The 23923-nt window shown below is 39.8% G+C and overlaps 1 protein-coding gene across 2 annotated transcripts; it reads left to right on the top strand.

Moving 5' to 3' along the window:
* Nucleotides 1-4205: 4205 nt before the first annotated feature.
* Nucleotides 4206-22781, top strand: LOC116714393 (storkhead-box protein 2-like). Of its 2 annotated transcripts, XM_032554939.1 has the most exons (4): nt 4206-5116; nt 8300-8452; nt 14725-17098; nt 18648-22781. In XM_032554939.1, exons 1-4 carry the CDS (start codon nt 4777-4779, stop codon nt 18850-18852), a joined length of 3072 nt encoding a protein of 1023 aa, XP_032410830.1. In that variant the 5' UTR covers nt 4206-4776; the 3' UTR covers nt 18853-22781. The 2 variants fall into 2 exon arrangements, with proteins under 2 accessions (XP_032410830.1, XP_032410831.1); XM_032554940.1 differs by lacking the exon at nt 8300-8452.
* Nucleotides 22782-23923: the final 1142 nt, after the last annotated feature.

The raw sequence follows: 23923 nt of genomic DNA, 5'->3' as shown, positions 1-23923 counted from the left end.
CTCCATTGCCTCTCAGAACTCCTCTCACATCTAGGTTTTTGTCCCAGCAACCACCCAAACTGCATGCCACTTGGACTGTACCCATCAGCTACTTCCAGGGTCCCATAGGCCAAAAAGACAAAACAGGACTCTTTCTTCAGCCTGACAGCCTCACTGCCGGTGTCCTCAAGAGGACACCGGCATCATATTTATATGATGTTGCCACTGTGACAAGCACTGACAACCTTGCAGTCACACCTCCATTAAGACAATGGAGGAACAGAACATGGCCCACTCCAACTCAATGACTGTCATCAGAAATTCACCGTTCGAAAGACTGACCTATAGATCCTCTTTGTGGGTTCCAACCTCCAGACCATCTTCATGGGTACCTCAGCAGCATGACCGACCTCCAGAGACTCTTCATGGGTACCTCTAGCCTCATGGTCGACCTCCAGAGCCTCTTTGTGGGTCCTTCCAGCCTCACAGCCGACCTCTAGACTTCAGGGTCTTCCGTCGCCTGCTCCCTCCAAGGTTGCAAGGTTCCTGCTCCGCCAGTGCTGGCCACCAGACTTTTGGCTACTTCGGCACAAATGCACTGGAGAAATCAAAGAACATGATCCTCACAGAGCTGCCCGCTTTGGCTAGATGATAGTAGAATTCTTAAAGCAGTAGTATGATGGTGTCGTCAACTCCAACTCCACGGCGATAAGCAAACTGCAGGGGATCCTGATATGTGCTTGTCTGCTTACTCAGATGGGCCTGAGTAAGCATCCCAATTGTTTCTGTGTGTTTCTACTATATTTTTTTATATTTATTTAAATATACTTAATTTATTATTATTTACTTGTTTGCACTGCCTTTGAGAGTTGCTACTTTTAAAATTTCATTGTGCTTTCTTGCACAATGAATGCTGACTGAATCTGATAAATAAAAACAAAATAAGACAGAACTGGTAAAACTTGAACCAGAACACATGCAATACATACCAGTTTCACACTTACCTGTAGTTAATATTTTGTAATACTGTACATATCACTCAGAAGCATTTGGGACCGGAAACACTGTAAATTCAAGACAATTTAACATGAACAAAACTGCAGATCATTAAAATTGAAACAAGAGAACATCATATAATAATAAAATTAGTTTTATGAGCTTTTCTTGATACTATCCTGGGGCAGTTTTACAAGAAGTGGTACTGTACTGCCATTTTTAAAGTCCACTCTGACCACCACCAAACACACAACCACGTACATATCAATATACTGTACATGGTACATACCATATGACTCCTGCATAAAATTGATGCAGTGTAGTACATACCATTTAGAAGCATCTAGGATATGAAAAACACTGAATACAAGACAATTCTGACAAAACAGAAGTTGTGAAAAAGGAATTTTTGTTGGTTACGACAAAAATAGCATTGTTTGTCTTCTATCCAGACACAGAAAGAGTGCTTAAGAATAAGCTGATAAAGTTTACCACAAAAAGTCTTAATGAATGTGACACTCAGACTGATGGAGATATGAATGAGAACATTTCACTCAATAAGAGAGTTAAAAGTGAACAATCAAAACCAGATTTGACAACAATTATTTCACAGGGGATTAAAACTGATGGCAACTTAGGTCAAAGTGAAGGTAACCTTGTGCACTGTATCCTAAGAGAGAAAGGACACCTTGCACAGATCAGGACTATGACATGAAATATGAGGATGATCAAGTGCACATGAATGTCGACTATTGCTAAAGGATCGCAGTGATGTGCCTTACACACTGTAAGAGGCTATGAGCTTGCATATGAGGTTCATAGCTTTTAAAAATGGCACACATGGTTTTATTTGTAGTCGTGGTCTTGGGAAATGTAAGTTTTTTATTTAACTATCACTTTTTTAGTCCTGTTGTGCAGGTGTCAGAGAGACAGTAGGTTCAAATCATGGCAGTGGCAGCTATTGCTGCACTTCCGGTGGTAGCTGCCGTAAGGTGCCACGGGCACCTGCACAGGCTGTGGCGACCTGTTACTGGCATCTCCCATGGGCGACCTGCACAGACTGCCGCGACGTGCTAGTGGCATCTGCCATGGGCTGCCGCGACCTGACAGAGGTTGCCGATCCACCAGGACAGGGTGCCAAGACCAACCAGTGGCCTGCCGCAATCTGGCACGGGGTGCCACGATCAGCCACAGCTAAATAACGGCAGCTTCTAGCTTCTGTGACGAATGCTTTTGTGTCAAACTGAAAATGAATTGTTTTATTTTGAACCAAAAAACAACAACAACAAAATAAATACATACATCCATCACTGATTCGGTGACATATACTGCAGCTTCTGTGTTAGATTGAATATGAATAATTTTATTTTCACTGAAGCTCTTTAAATGTATTAGAAATTTTAATTGACATTTGTGACTGTATCCCAAATAGACCAGGGCTTATTTGTTTATTGTGAGGGAAATCAACACTTAAGAGGAAATGCAATACTTTTGCGAGGTAACACAAAAGAAACCATTTCCCCATGTCCCCTAGGGGGCTCCGTAGCAGGCTGTGCCAGATCCACCGGTGGTTTTTAAATTTTTTTTATTTCTAAATAAAATAATTTATATTAAACCATGCAGGTAACGGCAGCCCGTGGCAGCTGTCACCAGAAGTGCCGCAATAGTTGCCACTGCCACGATTTGAGCTCGGTCCTGCTGCAGAACAGAGATCTTGTGCGAAATTCTGTTCCCCTGTGAAAATCTGTTTCCCCTGTGTCGGGAGCGCGCATTGCAGGCAGATAGGAGGCTCTGACCATTTTCACGGCGCTTCTGATTGATTTCTCGGTAAAAACAACTCATATAATCATGTCAAGGTTGTAACATTTAGTTTAATCGGCAGCTGTTGTTTACAAAATTGTAAAATAATAAATAAACGAGGTCTTCTTACTCTGTTTTGTGTTGTTTATTATGTAGTTCTGCTGTTTTATACTGTCGGCACAAAACTGCAGCTCCCGCTTCGCTGCTTTTCTCTTCTTTATTACTGTCAGTTCTTCAGAGAAACAAGCTGCTAGCAGCTCTCCTAACTCACGGTCATTCCTTTACAAAACTTAACGCTGTGTTCCTGTCGCTTCCCGTGATTAAACTCACAATTACTATCCTCTGTACTGAGCAGCTCTCTGATAGCAGACGCTGTGTCCGTAAACAAGTTTTACTAAATATTGTGCAATAACCGAAAAGAGATATATAACTTCTATCATGAACACAGATCAGCAAAACCCTACAAATTACAATGAAATACTGCTACTTCCGGTTGGTGCCGGAAGTAAGACCCATAATCGTTTCCACAGTAAGCCTCCCCGGATAAGAAAATAAATAAATAAATAAATAAAACGTTTTTGTGGGAGGGCACCCTGTTGGCCAAGGGCCCTTGGAATTGTCCTTTCTTTTTCCCCCTATATGGCGCCCCTACCACAAGGTCATTTTTTAAAACATGTAATCTCATCTGTACCGTTCAAAAATGCACAATATGTCTATAAACAATTTTGGAGTATTATAAAGAAGTACTGAAATATTCCGTTTTCCAGCGAAACAACGTCTTTGCCACTTCGGCACAAGCACAGCGACAAACCTTCAGAGGATGAAAACACTACACTCCGAGAAAAAAAGATGTGACGCATGAAATGATTCTCAAAAATCCTAGTGCACTAGTAACCGGATCAGTGCGTAAATGCAGTTTTGTCTGTGCATCAGGCGACTCGTACGTACTTATTTATCATTTGTAGGCATAGGAGAAGGTTTGAATTCGTAGTTATCAGATTTGTGAGGCTGTAGTTAAAAAATGTGTGTAGATATTGTAATTTCTACAAATATAGAAATTACATGTTAATTTCTATATTTGTAAAATTAAATATGTGGTACTTTTATGTTACCACATATTTACAAATTACGCACAAATGTTCTTTTTACGGTTTACAAATCATGTTTCACAGATACAACTATCCATAGTTACACACAAAAATGCTTACACGGATTACAAATCCAGTATTACGCACGCACAGGTATTTTAACAGTTGCAGGTATCCCTGATCTAAACGATACATAATCTACAACAAGTAGAATGTAAAATACCAAGAAATTATATTTTAATCTAATATCTTATAGTATGACAGCGAAATTATACATATTTTTCTTTACAAATCGTAGTAGGATTCACATACTCTGAGATGACGCTGTGGTGACGCAGCTTCGTAATGACGTTTGCTTTCGTTGTGTCTGGATGAGACTCCTGCATCCAGCTATGGTGTCGGTCTTGAAGCTGCCCGGTCGCCAGAGGAGGACTTTGCTGCACAGCGACTGGACATCTGGCTGCTTTGCACCTCACGAGGGGTAGAACAAAGAGGCGTCCCACACCACTGGCTGCTGTGGAGGGCAGCTCGCGCATCTGTTGCCTGGGTGAACTACCATCACGTTAGCATTTAGCTAGCTAGTTTGTGACCTAACAATGAGCCTGTTTGGTATATGTGCCAATGTCATGTCGTGTTTGCGTTCGAAAGCAGTTCTTCACTGAACACACGTTCACGGCCTGACAGGCTGCGCTCAGAGTGGGACCAGAAATGACTTTTATGTAACCTTAAAAAGGCAGATTTTAGGCAAGCACCGTTTTTTAAAATAATTGTGGGCAATGCGGTTACTGCAGAGCTTAGCCGCATTGCCGGCAAATTTGGAGTTTTTGCTTTCCAGCTTATCTAAATGTGTTTGAAATTAACAAAAGGGATGGCTATAATCGAGTCAATAATCAGCTAGAAGGCCGTACTGTCAATGGAATCTTTCCTGCAGATTGCTCCCCATTCTCTGGCTATTGTACTGGCCAGAGATGGAGGTGCTGAGGCATCAGCTGCAGCTGGTGTGTCAGAGAGCGACGAGCTTCCGAGACACCACACTGGTTATGAGATTTTTGCCGATTTTAAAGCAGAAAACTCTCAGCAGCATATATGGAACCAGCGGATTACTGAAGCTGTGTCGGAGATCTTCTTCCTGGGATGGATAGACGAACACGTGCTACTGATCCAGGGAAAAGAGGACCATCTGGAGGTGCTAAGAGAGGGATGGATGCGGAGATCTCTTAACCCTCCGCGGGGCTTCACCATCAAATGCTTGGGTAAGGCCTACACACTCTCCTGGGTTGTTTATTCAGGTCAATTCAGACATATTTTCTTAATTCTTAAGGAAGACTAATTAACTATTTTAATGGCATTGCAGGATTTCATGCACAACGTCAAACAAAAACTGCTCACACATACTTGTAAAATGACAATTGTTTTTATATGTTGAAATCAATGCATTTAGAGAATGTATTGGGCAGCTATTTGGATCTGATTTAGCTAGAATTTTTGAAAAGATAGCAGCCTCAGACTACCCTGCAGGATCTCATAGTACATAGGTCATATTCCTTATTTTAGGCAAGTTGGTAGGCAGGGGCACCGCAAGAAATCTTGGGCACATTGACAAAAAATTAAATTGGGCTCCCCTTTTGCAGCTGCTGTTACAATTTTTTAAGTATATCTGACCCATATAAAGCGTCACAATTTTAAAGGCTTGCAACTGCCTTGTTTTCGTTGGTCCAATACTGATACTAGTACAACATACACTAGCAAATTTTACATGCAACAGTCCACATACTGTATGCAAAAAGGTTGCTTAATTTTTTTTATTAGTAGTTTTTGCTCTGTGAAATGTCTCACCCCAACAGTCACAGGCAATGTGCAAAATATACATGAAGCAATCCAGACTTCTCAAAAAATCCTATATTGTTGCATTTTGTTCAAGCTGCAGAATATAACTTTAATTTGAAAAAATAAATAAATTTTCATATTTGTTAAAGCTGCCACCATTTCACGACAGTTTGCTATGAAACAGATAATCTGTGAAAAGATCAATCTCTACCTCCTCCCTGAGCTGCTAGTGCTGTCTAAAATAATGGACCATTCTGACCAAAAACAACCAATCAGAACCAGGAGGGTCTTGTAATTGACAGGTCCCCATTAGGCCTGTCGCGATAAACGATAAATCAATTAATCGTACGATAAATTAAAACTACCGACTTCATTTTAATTATCGGCATTATCGTCTCTTCTGACCTTTTTTTCTTTCTGTTGATGACACTGAACGAAAAAAGGCTAAACTCCGGTGCTCTCCACTGACCCCACCTTCCTCATTTCCTTAGTGGAAAGCCCAGTGCACATGACATGATCTTAGAGCTGTCGGCCGATTGTCGGCCCATTTTCAAAACCTGACAGACCACACATTAGTCGACAGAAATCCTAGATATAACGGGTCGATCGGGTTCGATCCTGCCTGTGGTGTCCAACAATGGGCACAAAATAATGGCTACAAGTCCAGTGAACTAATTTTAAAACCAGGCATTAATCAATGCTTTACTACAATCTACCTGCAATGCATGTGGCTAGTGTCAGTCCTGACTGAATGAAAATCATTATAACCTATTTACGTCACGTTAATGAAGAACAGCTGAAAAGTTACCGGGTTTATCAACTGCGGTAGCAATTTCGCTCCAACTCCTCCCCTTGTCATTTCTATATTCTTTGCATGTTGAATAAACATTAATGTTGTTTCCACATATCATCTCCAATGTCCGCTGGACTTCGGGTAGCGCCGTGTCAGCTGTTTGAGATTCCCCGACGTAATTTCCCCTCAGAAAGCGCGGAGGAGAATCCGCGCTTTCTGATTGGCTACCTGTCGCATTCAACAGGTGTAGTTAAGCTCCCAGTCGGGGAAAAACCCTGATTTAGATCGGAGCGGGAACTAAGATCTACCGTAACACACCACACAATCTTAGGAAGACCAACGTTTTAAGATTGTTGTAAGGGGAAAAATAGCAGCAAAAAATCATGTAGTGTGAAATATTGCATCAGGTAGTCGATGTGCCCATCTTCTCTATTTAAATCTAATGATTACTGAAGGGCAACATAATATACAGACTTCATAATCTGCACTCTTTTGGTTGAATGCAGTATTTATTTCCACTTTGGCTTTATGTTGTTTAGTTTTTTTTCAAGTGCATTTTTTGTTAATGGAGACTGAGAATCCTTTTTGTTTTTGGTTGTTTTGTTTATTTTGTTTATCAGTTCCAGTGTTTAGTGCTCTTTTGAAAATAAAGTGTATCTATCTTTGGCAGGAAATCGCATGCATTATTACGTCATTTCCATTACATCAGTGTTAAAAGGTCTTCAAACAATATTATCGTTTATCGCAATAATTTTTTGAGACAATTAATCGTTCAGCAAAATTTGTTATGGTGACAGGCCTAGTCCCCATTTTTTTTCTATTTCTATAAGAAAAAAAAACAACGTTTTTGTGGGAGGGCCCCCTGTTGGTCAAGGACCCTTGGAATTTTCCTAACTTTTCCCCCCATATATGCCCCCCCTGTTGGTAGGAGAGGTCATTCCTCCAATACAAGTATTGATTTCAGACCAAGAAATGCTGAACCACACTTGTTTTAATATATTTTTTACACATTGCATTATCATGTTCTGAAATTATAATTCTCAGTTAAATGCTACATTGTTTTCCTTTCCAGTCAATTTTTGGGGCCTGTGTTCACTGTTTGTTTATTTTTCTGTGAGGGTCTAATAATTCTCAGTTTTGAAAACTGCGTGTTTGGAAATAAATTTAAAAATTGCCAAGTTTTCACTTGAAGCTACAATATGCAACTTTTACAAAAATGTAAAAATCAGTTTTATATTAGCACCTCAGGAACATAAAAGTGGTTACAAGCAAGTCTCACTGGAGTATGTCACAACACATACTACATATAATGATGAAATTACAAATATATTAAGGTTATGTCATGGAAGTTCTCTATTAAGAACTGATCAATCAGACAACAGAAATGTACATTTTGTCTTAATTTATTCAAGAAGCTCAAAACAGGTCCTTGAAGGCTCCCAGAGTCTGAGAGCGATCTTACACGGTTAAAGCATGCTTTTTATATCTTCACCATGAGACACACTTTGTACAACGCTCCATTTTGTCAGCAACTTATACGGAGAGAAAACACGTCTCACAGCTGTGTGCTTTCACATCTGGTTTTTGTGAAAAGCAAAGTTCCTTTTTCCTAAGTAAGTCAAAGCAGAAAGGTCAAGTTTAAAGTTTTTTTCGCAATAGGTAGTATGCAACATGCCTCAAATATTGATGTATTTAAAAGTCAGGGGCATGTCACAGTCTCGTAATATTTACATTTTGGGACAGAAAAAAAGAATACTTTGTACCTAATTTTGTTAATCTTAGTCACTCAAAATTAATGACGTGGCTCCCTTTCCAGGTGATGTCTCTCCCATCAGTATGTCCCCTATAAGCCAGTCGCAGTTCATCCCACTGGGAGAAGTTTTATTATTGGCTGTCTCTGCTATGAATTCTGCCCACAAGACTGTCACTCAAGAGGCTCTAACAGAACACCTGCAGACATGTTTTCCAGGTAACACAAGAGCCAGCCAACACAATTCACTGGCATCTATCTTGATTATTCAATTTACACTTGGTTAAGGCATAAACAGCAAAAATATGGAACCAAATCTTCTAGAATGTTCAGTCATTTTACTTTATAGAAAAATCAACAAAACAATGGATAACAAACATTAACTTGATTGATGAAAATTTTAACTTTGTAAAACATTTAGAAATGTATTAAAATTCCATTCATTGATAGATTCATTGCAAGCACAGCTGTCTATCGAAAGACAGCCATAGATCTTCTAATTTAATTCCCAATCCTGAGCATACATAGCATAACACCTCTCTCTTACAAATTATCTTACAAATGCACATATATACATGCTTATGTATGTGTATTTGCAACCCATTCTCACTCCCAAGTCGTCATATATTGACGCATGGGATGGTCCGTCCTCATCACATATTGACGCGCGGGGTACCACTTTCGCGTCAATATGTGACGTAAGGGGTTTTACCCTATGCCTTACCGTAATTTTTGCCCTAAACCTAACCAAATCGTCGGGTTTTGAAGGTTCGGCAGCGGTTGCGAGAACCCTTCGCGTTAATAATCCACGTAAAACACGTAACCTTCCCAAATCGTCAACATGTGACGCTGAAGGACCCTGCCCAAGTCGTCGCATATTGACGCGAAGGGGAGTACCCTTCGCGTCAATATGCGATGCATGGTCAGAAATCGTCCCAACTCGTCAATATATGACGAGTCGGGAGTGAGAATGTGTTGGTATTTGTATATACAGTATATATATATATATATATATATATATATATATATATATATATATATATATATATATATATATATGCCATCCATAGCCGCGCTGCCACGGTAGAATAATTCTGTTAACTCAATGAAACTTGGAAATTTAGATATTGTTAATTTCGTGCTGTGCTCCACAGCAAAGGGAAAACCGTTGAAGCACAACTCAAAACCACGTCTTTCTCGCCAATGATATATATCTTTGGCCACTCTATGCAGACTCGTTGCCATGCCAACTGACAACAACGGCCCTAATAAAACACTAAAATATTTCCCAAACAAAGAGCAGAACATTCAGTCTGTTGCAGTAGTATGGATTTAGGCTTAATGTTTATTTTGCGATTATTAATAAGTAATTGCTGTGGTAATATGAGAAAACTATAAATATATCGCTGCACTTCACTTTACTGTTTGTCTAGCTCGTTAGTACTGTCTCTTACTCTGCAGTTGTGGAGTTACAATGTCTGGGATCTTGAGCTCCCCCTGCCATGAGGCAAGAGAACTGCATGCCTCACCTCGAATCTGTTCTCTGCCATTTATGATCGCTCCTCAGCACATTACATGCACAGTTGGTGACAAAAAAAACACTGCACATTATATACAGTACAGACCAAAAGTTTGGACACACCTTTCTAATTCAATGGGTTTTCTTTATTTTCATGACTATTTATAAGGCAAGAAATCCCACTTATTAACTTGACAAGGCACACCTATGAAGTGAAAACCATTTCAGGTGACTACCTCTTGAAGCTCATCAAGAAAATGCAGAGTGTGTGCAAAGCAGTAATCACAGCAAAAGGTTGCTACTTTGAAGAAACTAGAATATAAGGGGTATTTTCAGTTGTTTTACACTTTTTTGTTTAGTGCATATTTCCACATGTGTTATTCATAGTTTTGATGCCTTCAGTGTGAATCTACAATGTCAATAGCCATGAAAATAAAGGAAACTCATTGAATTAAAAGGTGTGTCCAAACTTTTGGTCTGTACTGTACATAAGCTAAATTATGAAAAATCAGTTCATACATTAAATGTATTTTAACCATTTTATTGGCGACATACAGACAGGAGGAAAATGCTCTCATAGAATGGCAGCCAGTGAACTTAGCGAGAGGTTGATCAATCCCAGGTGAGGCTGAGGTCGCTGCTGCTTCACCAGCTGCGCTTCCAAGCATTTGAATGGGAAAATAAGAAAATTTTGCGATTTTGAAGAAAACAAAATCAAAATTGGTTAAGCTAAATGAAAAATAGTAACTTTACAGTACAAACAACCGGGTGAAAATAGCAATATAAATATGACCTAAGCCTCACCTGGGATTGATCAACCTCTCGCTAAGTTCACTGGCTGCCATTCTATGAGAGCATGTTCCTCCTGTCTGTACGCTGCCAATAAAATGGCTAAAAAACATTTAATGTATGAACTGATTTTCCATAATTTCGCTTATGCAGTGTTTTTTTGTCACCAGCTGTGTATGTAATGTGCTGAGGAGCGATCATAAATGGCAGAGAACAGATTCGAGGTGAGGCATGCAGTTCTCTTGTGTCATGGCAGGGGGCGCTCATGATCCCAGACATTGTGACTCCACAACTGCAGAGTGAGACAGTAAAAGTGAGCTAGCCATACAGTAAAGTCAAGTGCAGCGATATATTTATAGTTTTCTCTTCTTATCACAGCAATTACTTTTTAATAATCGCAAAATAAACATTAAGCCTAAAACCATACTACTGCAACAGACTGAATGTTCTGCTCTTTGTGTGAGAAATATTAGAGTGTTTTTTTTTGTGGCGTTGTTGTAAGTTGATATGGCAACGAGTCTGTGTGTAGCTGTGCTGAAACAGAGGGCGAGAAAGAAGTGGTTTCGAGTTGTACTTTAAGGGTTTTTCCCTTTGCTGTGGAGCACGAAATTAATAATATCTGCATGTCCAAGTTTGATTGAGTTAACGGAATTATTTTATTCTTATTTTAAAAGAATACATTATTTTAATGTATTCTTTTACATTCTTCTATGTAAAAGAATAGTCTTTTTGCCCTCCAGCGTTGTCCGCATGCGCAAAACTTCCTTATGTAAGCAATAAAATGCAGGGGGCCTATATTTGTAAATATGATTATGATTAAGTCAGTGCCTCAACAGCTGTGAACCTCACCGCACGTCACTAATATATATATACAGTACAGACCAAAGGTTTGGACACACTTTCTCATTGAATCCAATGAGAAAGTGTGTCCAAACTTTTGGTCTGTACTGTATATACACTGCCTGGCCAAAAAAAAAGTCGCCACCAATATTCACACTCTAATATTTTGTTGGACCGCCTTTAGCTTTGATTACAGCCCGCATTCGCTGTGGCATTGTTTCAATAAGCTTCTGCAGTGTCACAAGATTTATTTCCATCCAGTGTTGCATTAATCTTTCACCAAGATCTTGTATTGATGATGGGAGAGTCTGACCACTGCACAAAGCCTTCTCCAGCACATCCCAAAGATTCTCAGTGGGGTTAAGGCCTGGACTCTGTGGTGGCCAATCCATGTGTGAAAAAGATGTCTCATGCTCCCTGAACCACTCTTTCACAATGTGAGCCCAATGAATCCTGGCATTGTCATCTTGGAATATGCCCGTTCCATTTGGGAAGACAAAATCCATTGGTGGAATAACCTGGTCATTCAGTATATTCAGGTAGTCAGCTGACCTCATTCTTTGGGCACACAATGTTGCTGAACCTAGACCTGACCAACTGCAGCAACCCCAGATCATAGCACTGCCCCCACAGGCTTGTACAGTAGGCACTAGGCATGATGGGTGCATCACTTCACCTGCCTCTCTTCTTACCCTGATGCGCCCATCACTCTGGAACAGGGTAAATCTGGACTCATCAGACCACATGACCCTCTTCCATTCCTCCAGAGTCCAATCTTTATGCTCCCTAGCAAACTGAAGCCTTTTTTTCTGGTTAGCCTTACTGATTAGAGGTTTTCTTACGGCTACACAGCTGTTCAATCCCAACCCCTTGAGTTCCCTTCGCATTGTGCGTGTGGAAATGCTTTTGCGTTCACAATTAAACATACTCCTGAGTTCTGCTGTTGTTTTTCTTCGATTTCATTTGACCAAATGTTTAAGTAATCGCCGATCACGATCATTCAGGATTTTTTTCCGACCACATTTCTTCCTGGAAGACGATGGTTCCCCACCATCCTTCCAGTTTTTAATGATGCGTTGGACAGTTCTTAACCCAATTCTAGTAGTTTCTGCAATCTCCTTAGATGTTTTCTCTGGTTGATGCATGCCAATGATTTGACCCTTCTTAAACAGACTAACGTCTTTTCCACGACCACAGGATGTGTCTTTTGCCATGGTTGTTTAAGAAATGAGGAGTTACTCATTGCATCAGCTGGGGTTAAATAACTTGTTGCCAGCTGAAAGATAATCGCCTATGCAGTACTTATCCAATAGGAGGCTTGTACCTATTTGCTTAGTTAAATCCAGGTGGTGACTTTTTTTTTGGCCAGGCAGTGTATATATACTGTATATATATATATATATATATATATATATATATATATATATATATATATATATATATTACAGTGTGTCACAAAAGTGAGTACACCCCTCACATTTCTGCAGATATTTAAGTATATCTTTTTGTGCGACAACACTAACAAAATGACACTTTGACACAATGAAAAGCAGTCTGTATGCAGTTTATATAACAGTGTAAATTTATTCTTCCCTCAAAATAACACTATATACAGCCATTAATATCTAAACTATCTGCATCAAAAGTGAGAACACCCCTTAGTGAAAGTTCCTTAAGTGTCAATATTTTATGTGGCCAGTATTATTTACCAAAACTACCTTAATTCTCCTGGGCTTGGAGTTTACCAGAGATTCACAGGATGTTACTGAATGCTTTTCCAGTCCTCCGTTATGACATCATGGAGGTGGCAGATATTCAAGACTTGGTGCTCCTCCATCTTCCTCTTGAGGATGTCCCAAAGATGTTCTTTTGGGTTTAGGTCTGGAGATATGCTTGGTTCACCTTCAGCCTCTTCAATAAAGCAGTGGTCATCTCAGAGGTGTGTTTGGGGTCGTTATCATGCTGGAACGCTGCCCTGTGATCCAGTTTCCAGACGGAGTGCTCCAGTCGTTCACAGTACATATTGGAGTTAATGAAATATAGTGCACCATGAGTGCACCTGCTGCACTTATGCAGCCCCAGACCATGGCATTCTCACCACGCTTAATTGTAGGCATCACACACTTATCTTTGTACTTCTCACCTGACAGCTGCCACACATGCTGGAGACCATCTGAACCAAAAAAAACTGATCTTGGTCTCGTCAGACCATAGGACCTGGTTCCAGTATTCCATGTCCTTTGTTGACATGTCTTCAGCAAACTGTTTGAGGGCTTTCTTGAGTACAGACTTCAGAAGAGGTTTCCTTCTTGGGTGACAGCCATGCATACTAATCTGATGTAGAGTGTGGCATTTGGTCTGAGTACTGATAAGCTGACCTCCCACCTCTTCAATCTCTGCAGCAATGCTGACGACACTTCTACGCCTGTCTTTCAAAGACAGCATTTGGATGTGATGCTGAGCACATGCACTCAGCTTCTTTGGACGACCAACTCGACGTCTGTTCTGAGTTTGACCCTCCTCTTTTAGAAAGCTGCAACTCAGTTCCAGGGTGTTATCAATCCTCTTGTAGCCTTGGCCATCTTCATGTAGCACACCAATTCATCTTTTAAGATTATCAGAGAGTTCTTTACCATGAGGCGCCATGCTGGAACTTTCACCTATCAGTATGAGAGAGTGTGAGAGCTGGAGAGCTGTACTACAAAATTTAACACACCTGCTCCCTATGCACACATAAGACCTAGTAACACTAACTAGTCATTTGACATTTTGGAGGAAAAATGACAAGCAGTGCTCAGTTTGGACATTTAGAGGTGTCGTCCTTTAGGGGTGTACTCACTTTTGTTGCTGGTGGTTTAGACATTAATGGCTGTATATAGAGTTATTTTGCCAGAAGAATAAATTTACACTGTTATATAAGCTGCACACAGACTACTTTTCATTTTGTCATTTTGTCAGTGTTGTCCCATGAAAAGATACCCTTATATATCTGCAGAAATGTGAGGGTAATAATGTAAAAAAGTACTGTTAAAATAAATTAAATAAAATTAATAAAATGAATGGTGGCACAGGTGGTATGCACCAAGGTACAAAAGCTTGGAGGTGTATTACCAGGCAACAGTGTGTGAGGCTAACATGAAGTGGTGTGGACAGTGTAGGGGCAAGTATATTCTGGTGGCCTGTCAGACCTATAATGCACAAGGGGAAATCCTTGTACAAATTCATCAAGAGTTGAGGAAATGGAAAATATTTTATTGCGTAGCAATGTTGTTGGTTGTATTGGGTCTTTTAATGAATTTAAAATATATTTGTTAATTCTGTAACTTTTCTGATATTTTCTTAGGTGTTCCTACACCAACAGAGGAAGCCCTGCACCACACACTTAGCTTACTGGTCCGGGAGCGTAAAATTTACCCAACACCCGATGGATATTTCATTGTAACTCCTCAAACCTACTTTATCACCCCAAGTCTTATTCGAACTAGCTCAAAGTGGTACCATTTAGATGAGCGAACATCTGACAGATACCAGCATCAGAAACAACAGCGGCATCAGCAAACTCAATGCATCTCTCCTCTTTCTGGAACCATAACACCATCCAATTCAGGGGGGTTTCTAGATTGCACACACACAAAGTCCAACCAAAGCCACTGTGCAGGAGGTGATGATTTTTTTTACAGCAGTGGTTATCGTGCAGATGATCCACCCAGCCACCACACTACACTTCAGCGACGGTCTCCGAAAGAACACAGAGACGCATACTCATCACAGTACTCCCCACAAACACCTTCTCAGCAAGCAGCTGGCAACTCAGAAAAGAACCGTAGTTCCCTGGGAATTCCGTTTAAGACAGACACCCTCATCAAGCACCGAGGAGGGCCTGTTGGAGGAGGAGGATCTGGGGATCTAGACAAACAAACGCTGGGCAGTGCTACAGGTGGGAGAAAGTTTGGTTTGAAGTTGTTTCGTCTGAGTTTTAAGAAGGATAAGGCCAAGCAGTTGGCTACCTTCTCTGCACAGTTTCCCCCTGAGGAGTGGCCACTCCATGACGAAGAGGAACCCAACCACTTGCCCCGTCACGTAGAAATGGAAATTATACGTAGAATCAACCCTGACCTTACGGTGGAAAATCTGGCCCGACATACAGCAGTTATGAAAAGACTTGAAGAAGAACGCACTCAGAGGAGCAAAGCATCATCAGCACATCAGAGCTCCAGAAGTAGAAGAAGTGGGAGTAGGCACAGAAAGCAATCTCAATCCAAACTTAGTCGCTCACAGAGTAAGACAAGGGCATTCCGCTTTGAAACAACTGATGGTACCCATTTAGAGCTAGCTGACAAAGATTATAGAGGTTACTCTTCCTCACTTGCACGATCACCAAGAGAGCAAGCTCTGGCTGTGGAGCGTCAACGAGCTCGACATCACCTTGCACACAGCATTCCCAACATCCTTGACTCATCTCATTTGCCTGTCACCCCAGAATGGGATGTATCTGGGGAGCTAGCCAAGCGCCGCATGGAAATGCCTTTCCCTGAGCCAAGCCATGGTCCATCAACTCATTATTCCAAAGTCCACCGCTCACACTCTCACACTCAGGAGAGAAAATCAAGAAATGAACGCAGTAGCAAGGCTAAGGAACGTTCTAGATCTATGGACAATTCTAAAGGGCAGCTAGATGCTGGCTTGATTGGACCACCACCTGACTATTATGATGACCGCAGTCATTATTTTACTGATGATTGCACTCTACGAGCTAATCAAAGCTCATCTCACTACACTCGAACCACACCACCTTCATCTAAGATTGCAGCCGATTCTGCTGGTTTGGATGGTGCCAGAAATTATGAGAAGATTAAGAGCAAGGACAGTTTACCAACATACTCACCCAAACCTCTATCTGCCTCCAACCCCTCTGAGGATTATTTTCAGTGTACTGGTAACTCTGAAATTGCTCTTACAACAACAATTATATTAGGAACTCAAGGCAAAAACAGCCACAGTGGATTAATAGCAAACATTACTGACAGGCAAACAGAGAGACAGACTTCCAGCCCCTCAAATGAGGATTTGTCAAATGTTGGACCTAAAGGTGGAAGCCTACCTCCAATACCTCTGTCTATCCCTGACCCTGCAATTTCAAATGGACAACCATCCCACAGTGCCTCTGCTGGCCAGGAGAAACACAAGGAAATTTTTAGTAAAGATACGCTCTTCAAGCCGCCTCCCAACCTCTCGCTGCCTGGCTATAGCTCCTTGAGGAAACCTACAGTTCTTGCCTCCATTACTCTATCTTCATCCTGTGACGCTCTTGATTCCCACAAAGGATTTGATGCTCCTAAACCACTTATAACAACTTTGTCTGTTCCCAAACAGGGAGTGGAGGCCACATCTAGTGCTGCAGAGAACTCTTTTGACTACTACAATGTCTCGGATGATGAGGAACTTGAAGATGAAGGGACTAAAGTTCAAAAAGGAGGGGAAAAACCTAAAGGAAGTGTTTCTGAGGTGGAAGAATGTGGAATAGGGACCATGCAGTGGTTGTTGGAGAGAGAGAAGGCAAGGGATTTACAAATGAGATTTGAAAGAACTCTTACTTTCTCTGGTGTTCAAGGAAACCATTCGGAGCCCCGCCAGAGCCAGCATTCAGTCCACTCTGCTAGACTTGACAGTATGGACTCCAGCTCTGTTACAGTTGACAGTGGATTCAATTCACCACGGTGAGAGCATTGGTATTAATGCTTTCTTGCAGAATTTTTTTAAATATATTTTTTGCATTTGTCTGCAAATGTTAAAGTATTTACTAAATCAACCCTATTCCTTATTACTTTAATATTATTTCTGTTAGTTTATTAAACAGTTTTATGCAGTCTCCTTTCCTAACAGATTTATACACACTCTTTTAAGGACTCTTAGAACAGGTTTTTTGCTATCGATTCAGATATCGATCATCCATGAGGCCGATCACTGCCGATCACCTAAAACTGCCTGGAATGGCTGTTAATTTTTTGTTTTAGGTAGAAATGATACTGTGTTATCTGGCAAAATGGAAAAATTATCTGGCAATAAGAAATATTACTATCAATAGTGCGTAGCATTGGTCCAAGAGCGAGAGCAGATCCCAGCGTCATACACCGCCAGTTCGAAGACTTTAATTATTTTTCGGGTTATTTGTTTAGCTTTCTGACCGTCATGCTAATCCGGGTGAGTGTTGGTAGTTGTGCGCTACTTTACCTGCTATCTGGCCACTCCGGATGTTATTTTTTTCCTGCATCGAGCCTCGATAAAGCCAAACTTGCTTGTTTTTTAAATGCCATATTAGATTTGTTGTGTTAATTCATTTTGACGTGCTTCACTCCCGATGTAATTTTCCGCCGCAACACGCAAACTTCCCCATTCACTCTCAGAGCATTATAGTTCCACATGACAGGATTTGTTGTCGTGCGCTTGCGTAGTGTGAAGGAAAGAAGAGATTGCTACACACGCAGGCTGCGAAGTGAGATAAATGTGATGCAATCACCGATCATACACTTTTTCACGGAAATCGGCCAATTATGATAGGTGGCCGATCGATCGGCACACCTCTACACTCTATCTTTGTGTCTTTTTAAATTTCCTTTTAGGAATATTATTATGTAAACTCGACATTTTTGAGCATCATGTAATAATCATCTAAAACATACCTGGCATGTTGTCTTGATTGTTTCATGCATGTTTGAGGAATCTTTGAATGAACATGACAGCCATTCAACTGTGCAAAACTCCTGGGTGGCTGTAGCTCCCTTTGAGAGGCAGCTCTTCCTCAGAGCTGCAGTTTCCAAGATGCAGGCTTCAACAATATAGAGCCTCGACTCCCCCACTCAAATCCTTCAGACTAGCCAGCAAACACTGGGTAGAACTATGCATCTAATGAGCTATTTATAAGCCACTTCTTAGTGCAACGCAGGTAAAAACGTTGTCAAAGGCTTAATAGACTAGTGATGTTGTGATGACTTCCTGAAGGTGCCGTTTCAGAATGAACATTTTTAAGAGACTAAAGCACATTTAAATTATGAAGTTAAATGTCTTAAGTCATACTTGATTCATATAGCAATTTCATAACAACTGAAGGTAACACAGTTACTTGATTGTGCCTAGAAAACACATACTACTACCCCTTTAAATATACTGCGTATTAACTCTTGTTAAAACTGCAAATTTGTTGTACTGGCAAAATAGCTACCAATCTCATTAGGGGCATCTTTTCATGTTTTGTGTCTGTCTTTTCAGAACAAGAGAGAGCTTAGCATCAAACACCTCTTCAATAGTTGAAAGTAACAGACGTCAAAACGTAGCCCTGAGTCCTGGACACCTCAGCACCACAACTGGCAGCGGTCCTCCTTTTTCCTTCCATGCTATTTCAGAAACTGCCACCACTCAACAGGAGAAACTACAGAAGCCCACTACCTGCCTTGCGTCAATCACCAGCGTCTAGTATCAGAACTAAGGGCTGAGTGAAGCACAAAGTCAGTGAAAACGGACAGAAAATCCTAGAACCACTCCACCTGACTGCTACACCATGAAACTGACAGACTGAACTAGGGAAGCTGTGATAGATCAACTGTGGGAAAAAGAATCTAGAACAGTTCTTTCTCTGTCTTGCAGATATGAAAATGTGCAGGCATCAACAAAGACATGCACAAATGAACTGTAACCCACTCGTTGGATTCGGTCTTTTACACACCAGTGCTCTAGCATTTTTTTAATCATATATTTTGGTTGAGGCATGTGTGTGTCAATAATATGTATTATCTGTAATCTCAGGTTTGTTTGGGGGTTTTTTTCAGTCTCATTTCTGTTTTTCCCAATCAGTGTATCTCCTTCTGCTGGTGCTACACAAATGAGAGCTGTACCTCTGCTGAGTACTGTTACTGATGCATTCTATTTAGTTGGCTTTTTCAGCTCTGGTGTCATATTAGCCACTTGCAGACACCCTTTAAGGCAAGACAGCAAGAAAAAAAAAAGACTTTTCACACATTGGTATATTTTGTGGTAATTTAACATTCACAAGTCTTATTTCAAGATTTTCTGTAAAACTAACAACTTGTTGATCTTACACTTTTTCAGATAAATGTGACAAGTCTTCTAGGGTTGAAAGTATTAGAAAGTAATTTTTACAGCTTTTTAAAATGTGACAAATTTGTGGTTTTATTGCCTTCAAAACTATTTTTTGGTAAAGACAATTTTTACTTCTGCCAATTTGGTGCTTCTTAAACAAAGCTTCTATAGAAAAAAGCTTATAAATTAGATGTTTAAAGCCCAACGAAAATGTGCGGAATTAGGTGCATTATTGTCATAGACAAATAAGTAATCAGTATAGGATTTTTTTCCCCAGCACTTTTTAATCTATTTAAGAACTGTACTAGATAACTATCTAGTAACAGAACCCGTAACACATTTATTACAACAATATTCAGGAAGGAAGTGGAGTCAGATGATTAAAAGCAAGCCTTAGTATTTAGTTCTATTTTATTTCAACTGTGAATTGAAAAATGGATGTTATACATTGATGACCGCTTGTGTGTTGTAAGTAATTCCCTACTTTAAGAAAATGAGACATTAAATTAATAAGGCATTTCAATTTATTTATATAGTGCCTATTTACTCAAATATTCTCTGAAGGCACTCTTCAAAAGGAAGACATATCAAACATTTTATATACATAAAATGTACAGTTTCATACCAGCTAATAGGTCATCCAGTTAAGTTCAATTTCTAATCAAAATCGGTGGGAAAGAGCTTTCTAAGGAAACCCAGTTGGTTGCTTCGAATCACTGACTTTGAAGCACTCATCTCTCAGAATAAGCAGGTAGTGACAGTTGTTTGGGTTGCAAACAACTATCCAAAGTTAACAATTGCGTTGTTAACTTTGCAGCAATCCCTCATACTGAGAATCCATGCAGCAACAGTGGAGACCTCCTGTTTTAAATGTTAAATGAACTAAACTTGTATAGCGCTTTTCCATTCATTTTACCCACTGAAAGAGCTTTACCCATTCCCACACACATACACCACAGATTGGTAAGCAACTTGGGGTTAAGTGTATTGCACAGTCACCCCACAGTATTTTTACAGCAAGAAACTTTCAGTGACCATCTTTCATAATCATAGCCAATGGAAGCAGCCATTGGCTATGACTGGCTGATGGTTTGAGAAGATAGAGATGCATAAAACACAAAAGCAATGATCTTGGAGAAACACTTGTAAGCATATGAGCTTGTAGTAAAATTTAAAGGGTGGAAAACAGAGCCTGCTCATACTTAGCTTCTGCAACTGCTGTATGAACAAGAATGAATAGAGATAGGTAGAGAAATGTGTGTCAGCTATAGCAAGGGAACATAAAGTAGGTGGCAGCAGTAGCTCAGCTGGTAGTTTCCTTCAGGAACGTGACAGCCAAATAGAACAGGTGAGCTTAGCTTCCATGAAAAGCAAAAACATTGAGATAAAGTTAAAAGGAGATATAATGCAGAACTGGAGAATAGTAGGATATTTTACTATGAGGCAAGGTGGTCCAGCAGCATAACTTCCAAGATAGCTCAGAATAACCAACAGTTCTATCAAAAGGAAAAGCCTAGTCCTAAAACTACTGGAAGTTGATAAATATGGACCTAAGTTACAGCAATGTCTGAGCTGCAGAGATGATTTTCCCAGCAGCATGTTTGTGGATTACATCAGCTGTTAACCAGCACAGCTAATTCACCTCGTTTCCTTTTACTGCCTCTTTTCAATTCTCAGACAGCTTTTATAGTTAAAAGCAGAAAACACTGAATTCGGGGATGTGATTCTAAAGCAACTTCTCAGCAAAACACATAACACTGCATTTCCACCCTGTGTGAGTCCATTTCAGCATTTGAACTTCATATATTTTATTTGTCAGAGATCTCATCCCCCCAGCTGTGATGATCAATAGAAAAGATTGTTTGAATTTCCTCCTTCTCTTTCTCTCCACTTTGCTCCTGCTCTGTGTCTTCATCATCTATTTAATTCATCTGAGATTTGGGGTCTTAGTTTAAGTAGTATTCAAGCTTTTGAGCTGTCGATTTGTTTCTCTGTTGTAAAAAGAAGTGCCTTTTACTGCTATAATTACACGTCATTGCAACTGCCCAAAACTAAAACGTACAAGCAAAAATTCTTCCTGCTGGATAGCATTTGAAAACATAGGGAAAGACTCCAGAAAGCCTGGTTTTCAACAGAAAATAAGGGAAAGAGTATGTAAAAAAACAACAAAAAAAACCCATAAGGAATGTAACAGAGCTACTCCAACAAGGTGTTATCTTGTGTAATTCTTGAATCAATGGTGCTATAAATATATCTCATCCATGTACTTAAAGGTTTATGCAGCACAATACAGAATGCATTTTCCCCCACAGGATTTATACCATTGCCTCTGTGACAGTGGCTAACTACTAAAAATGCTAATACCGAATAAATCATTAGGTGAAAAAAGGTTTCATTTCTTGGACATTAAGGTTTATTTAAAAGAGCAACAGTACCTAGACTTATCAAAAACATGAATGTCATTCATTTTTCCAACATTTAATGTTTTATTTGAACAATTGTTTTACCAAGATGGAATAAACATCCACCAATTAATAACAAAAAAAAACATTAGTTGCACAGGTTGGTAAGGTATAATTAACTGCGATTGTGTCATTTGCAAACTTTATCTGCAAAAGTCAGCATCTTTTACTCAAGACTATAATCTGCAGCTGATCACTTAAACTAGCTAAAAGCCTGCTGGAGAAAGGGTTTTTTTTGTTGCAATGAGTTTTGTTGGCATCAATGAGAGCAATGAGCTCTCCTTAAATAGAGATTTTAGCTAAAAGCTTTTAAGCTAAAAGTTTAAAAGCTTAGGAAGTAGAGAGAGTCGCCATGATAGATTATCAGCTACCATTTTGAAATCATGATTTTGTCAGCATATGGGCTTTTTAAAGGTCTCTGTCAGGGAAGCAGCCACAAATTGTTGATGGATACCATAAGTATTTTTTCTCTAGAAGAATTGAAAGCACTTTCCTCAAATAGGATGTATGTATATATTTGAGCCTCTGTGTAATTTTGTGTGGAAGAGAGAAATTGCGCTAAAGTTCATCTAATCTCTGTTATAAAACTTTATTGGTTTTAATGTGGAATTGAAACCACTGACATCCATGTCCATGTGTACTCCTGATAGGTACTATCATTCAATTGTGAAGCTACTGTTAAGTCATTTTATTAGAGTATCTGTTGCTGTTTCAATCATTGCAAGATGTTTTGATATTAGGTAGTTTTGTTTTAAATTAATATACAGTGGATATAAAAAGTCTACACACCCTTGTTTAAATGCCAGGTAATCTTTATGTAAATAAATGACAGCAAGACAAATAATTTCACAACCTTTCCACCTTTAATGTGACCTATAACCTGTGCAATGCAATTGAAAAAAATGAAACTGTTAAATAGAATAGAATATACTTTATTGATCCTCAAGGAAAAATTGCTTATTAGTTGACAAGCTACTCCATGTAAGGTGTTAAATATTAATAATACAAATATAACCAATTATATTTGGCAAATATAATAAGAGACAAAGTTGATCAAATATATATACTGCTCAAAAAAATAAAGGGAACACTTTAAGTGTTAAACAACTGTTTAAGTGTTCCCTTTATTTTTTTGATCAGTGTATATACCCAAGTATGTAGTATAAGTAGTTCAGTATGACTGAATATAAATAAATAAATAAAACAAGCATGCACATGGAAATATGTTAATCTATAAATAATGTGAGTGCAGAGAAAATTAGTTTAAAGTTACTCAGACTTGGGCATTGTACAGGCAGAAATGATTTCCTGTGTCGCTCTGTGGTGCACTTTAATACAATGAGTCTCTGACTGAAGGTGCTCCTGTATCTGGCCAGCATGAAGTGGATGAAACTCGTTGTCCAAGATGGCCTGCATGTTGGACAGGATCCTTCTCTCTGACACCACAGTCTGCTGGCCTTGTGGATAAGTCTGTTCAGTCTGCTGGTGTCCTCCACCTCCACCTTCAGCCTGCTGCCCCAGCACACCACAGCATACAGGATGGCACTGTCAACCACAAGGGAAAATATAAAATAAAAATATGGTTGCATAAATATGCACACCATTAGACTAATACTTTGTTGCAGTACCTTTGGCTTTAATATCTTTGCAAAACTTCTCCAAATTTGACAGCTTGTGAGGGCATTGTCTGTGTACAGCCCTCCTCAGACCACCCACAGATGTTCGGTGGGATTCAGGTGTGGACTGCGGCTAGCATTCCAAAGCCTCGATCTTACTCCGGTGAAGCCATTCATTAGTTGATTTAGATGTGTTCTTTGGGTCACTGTCATGCTGAAAGATAAAGTTCCTTTTCATCTTCAGCTTTCTAATGGAAGGCCGAAGGTTTTGTTCATAATTCCCTCCACCCTGACTGAGGTCCCAGTTCCAGCTGAAGAAAAGCAGCCCCAAAGCATGATGCTGCCACCACCATGCTTCACTGTAGGTATG

The sequence above is a fragment of the Xiphophorus hellerii genome, chromosome 23 (genome assembly GCF_003331165.1).
Source record: "Xiphophorus hellerii strain 12219 chromosome 23, Xiphophorus_hellerii-4.1, whole genome shotgun sequence".
Lineage (NCBI taxonomy): Eukaryota > Metazoa > Chordata > Actinopteri > Cyprinodontiformes > Poeciliidae > Xiphophorus > Xiphophorus hellerii.
This window is presented reverse-complemented; position numbering and strand designations above follow the sequence as displayed.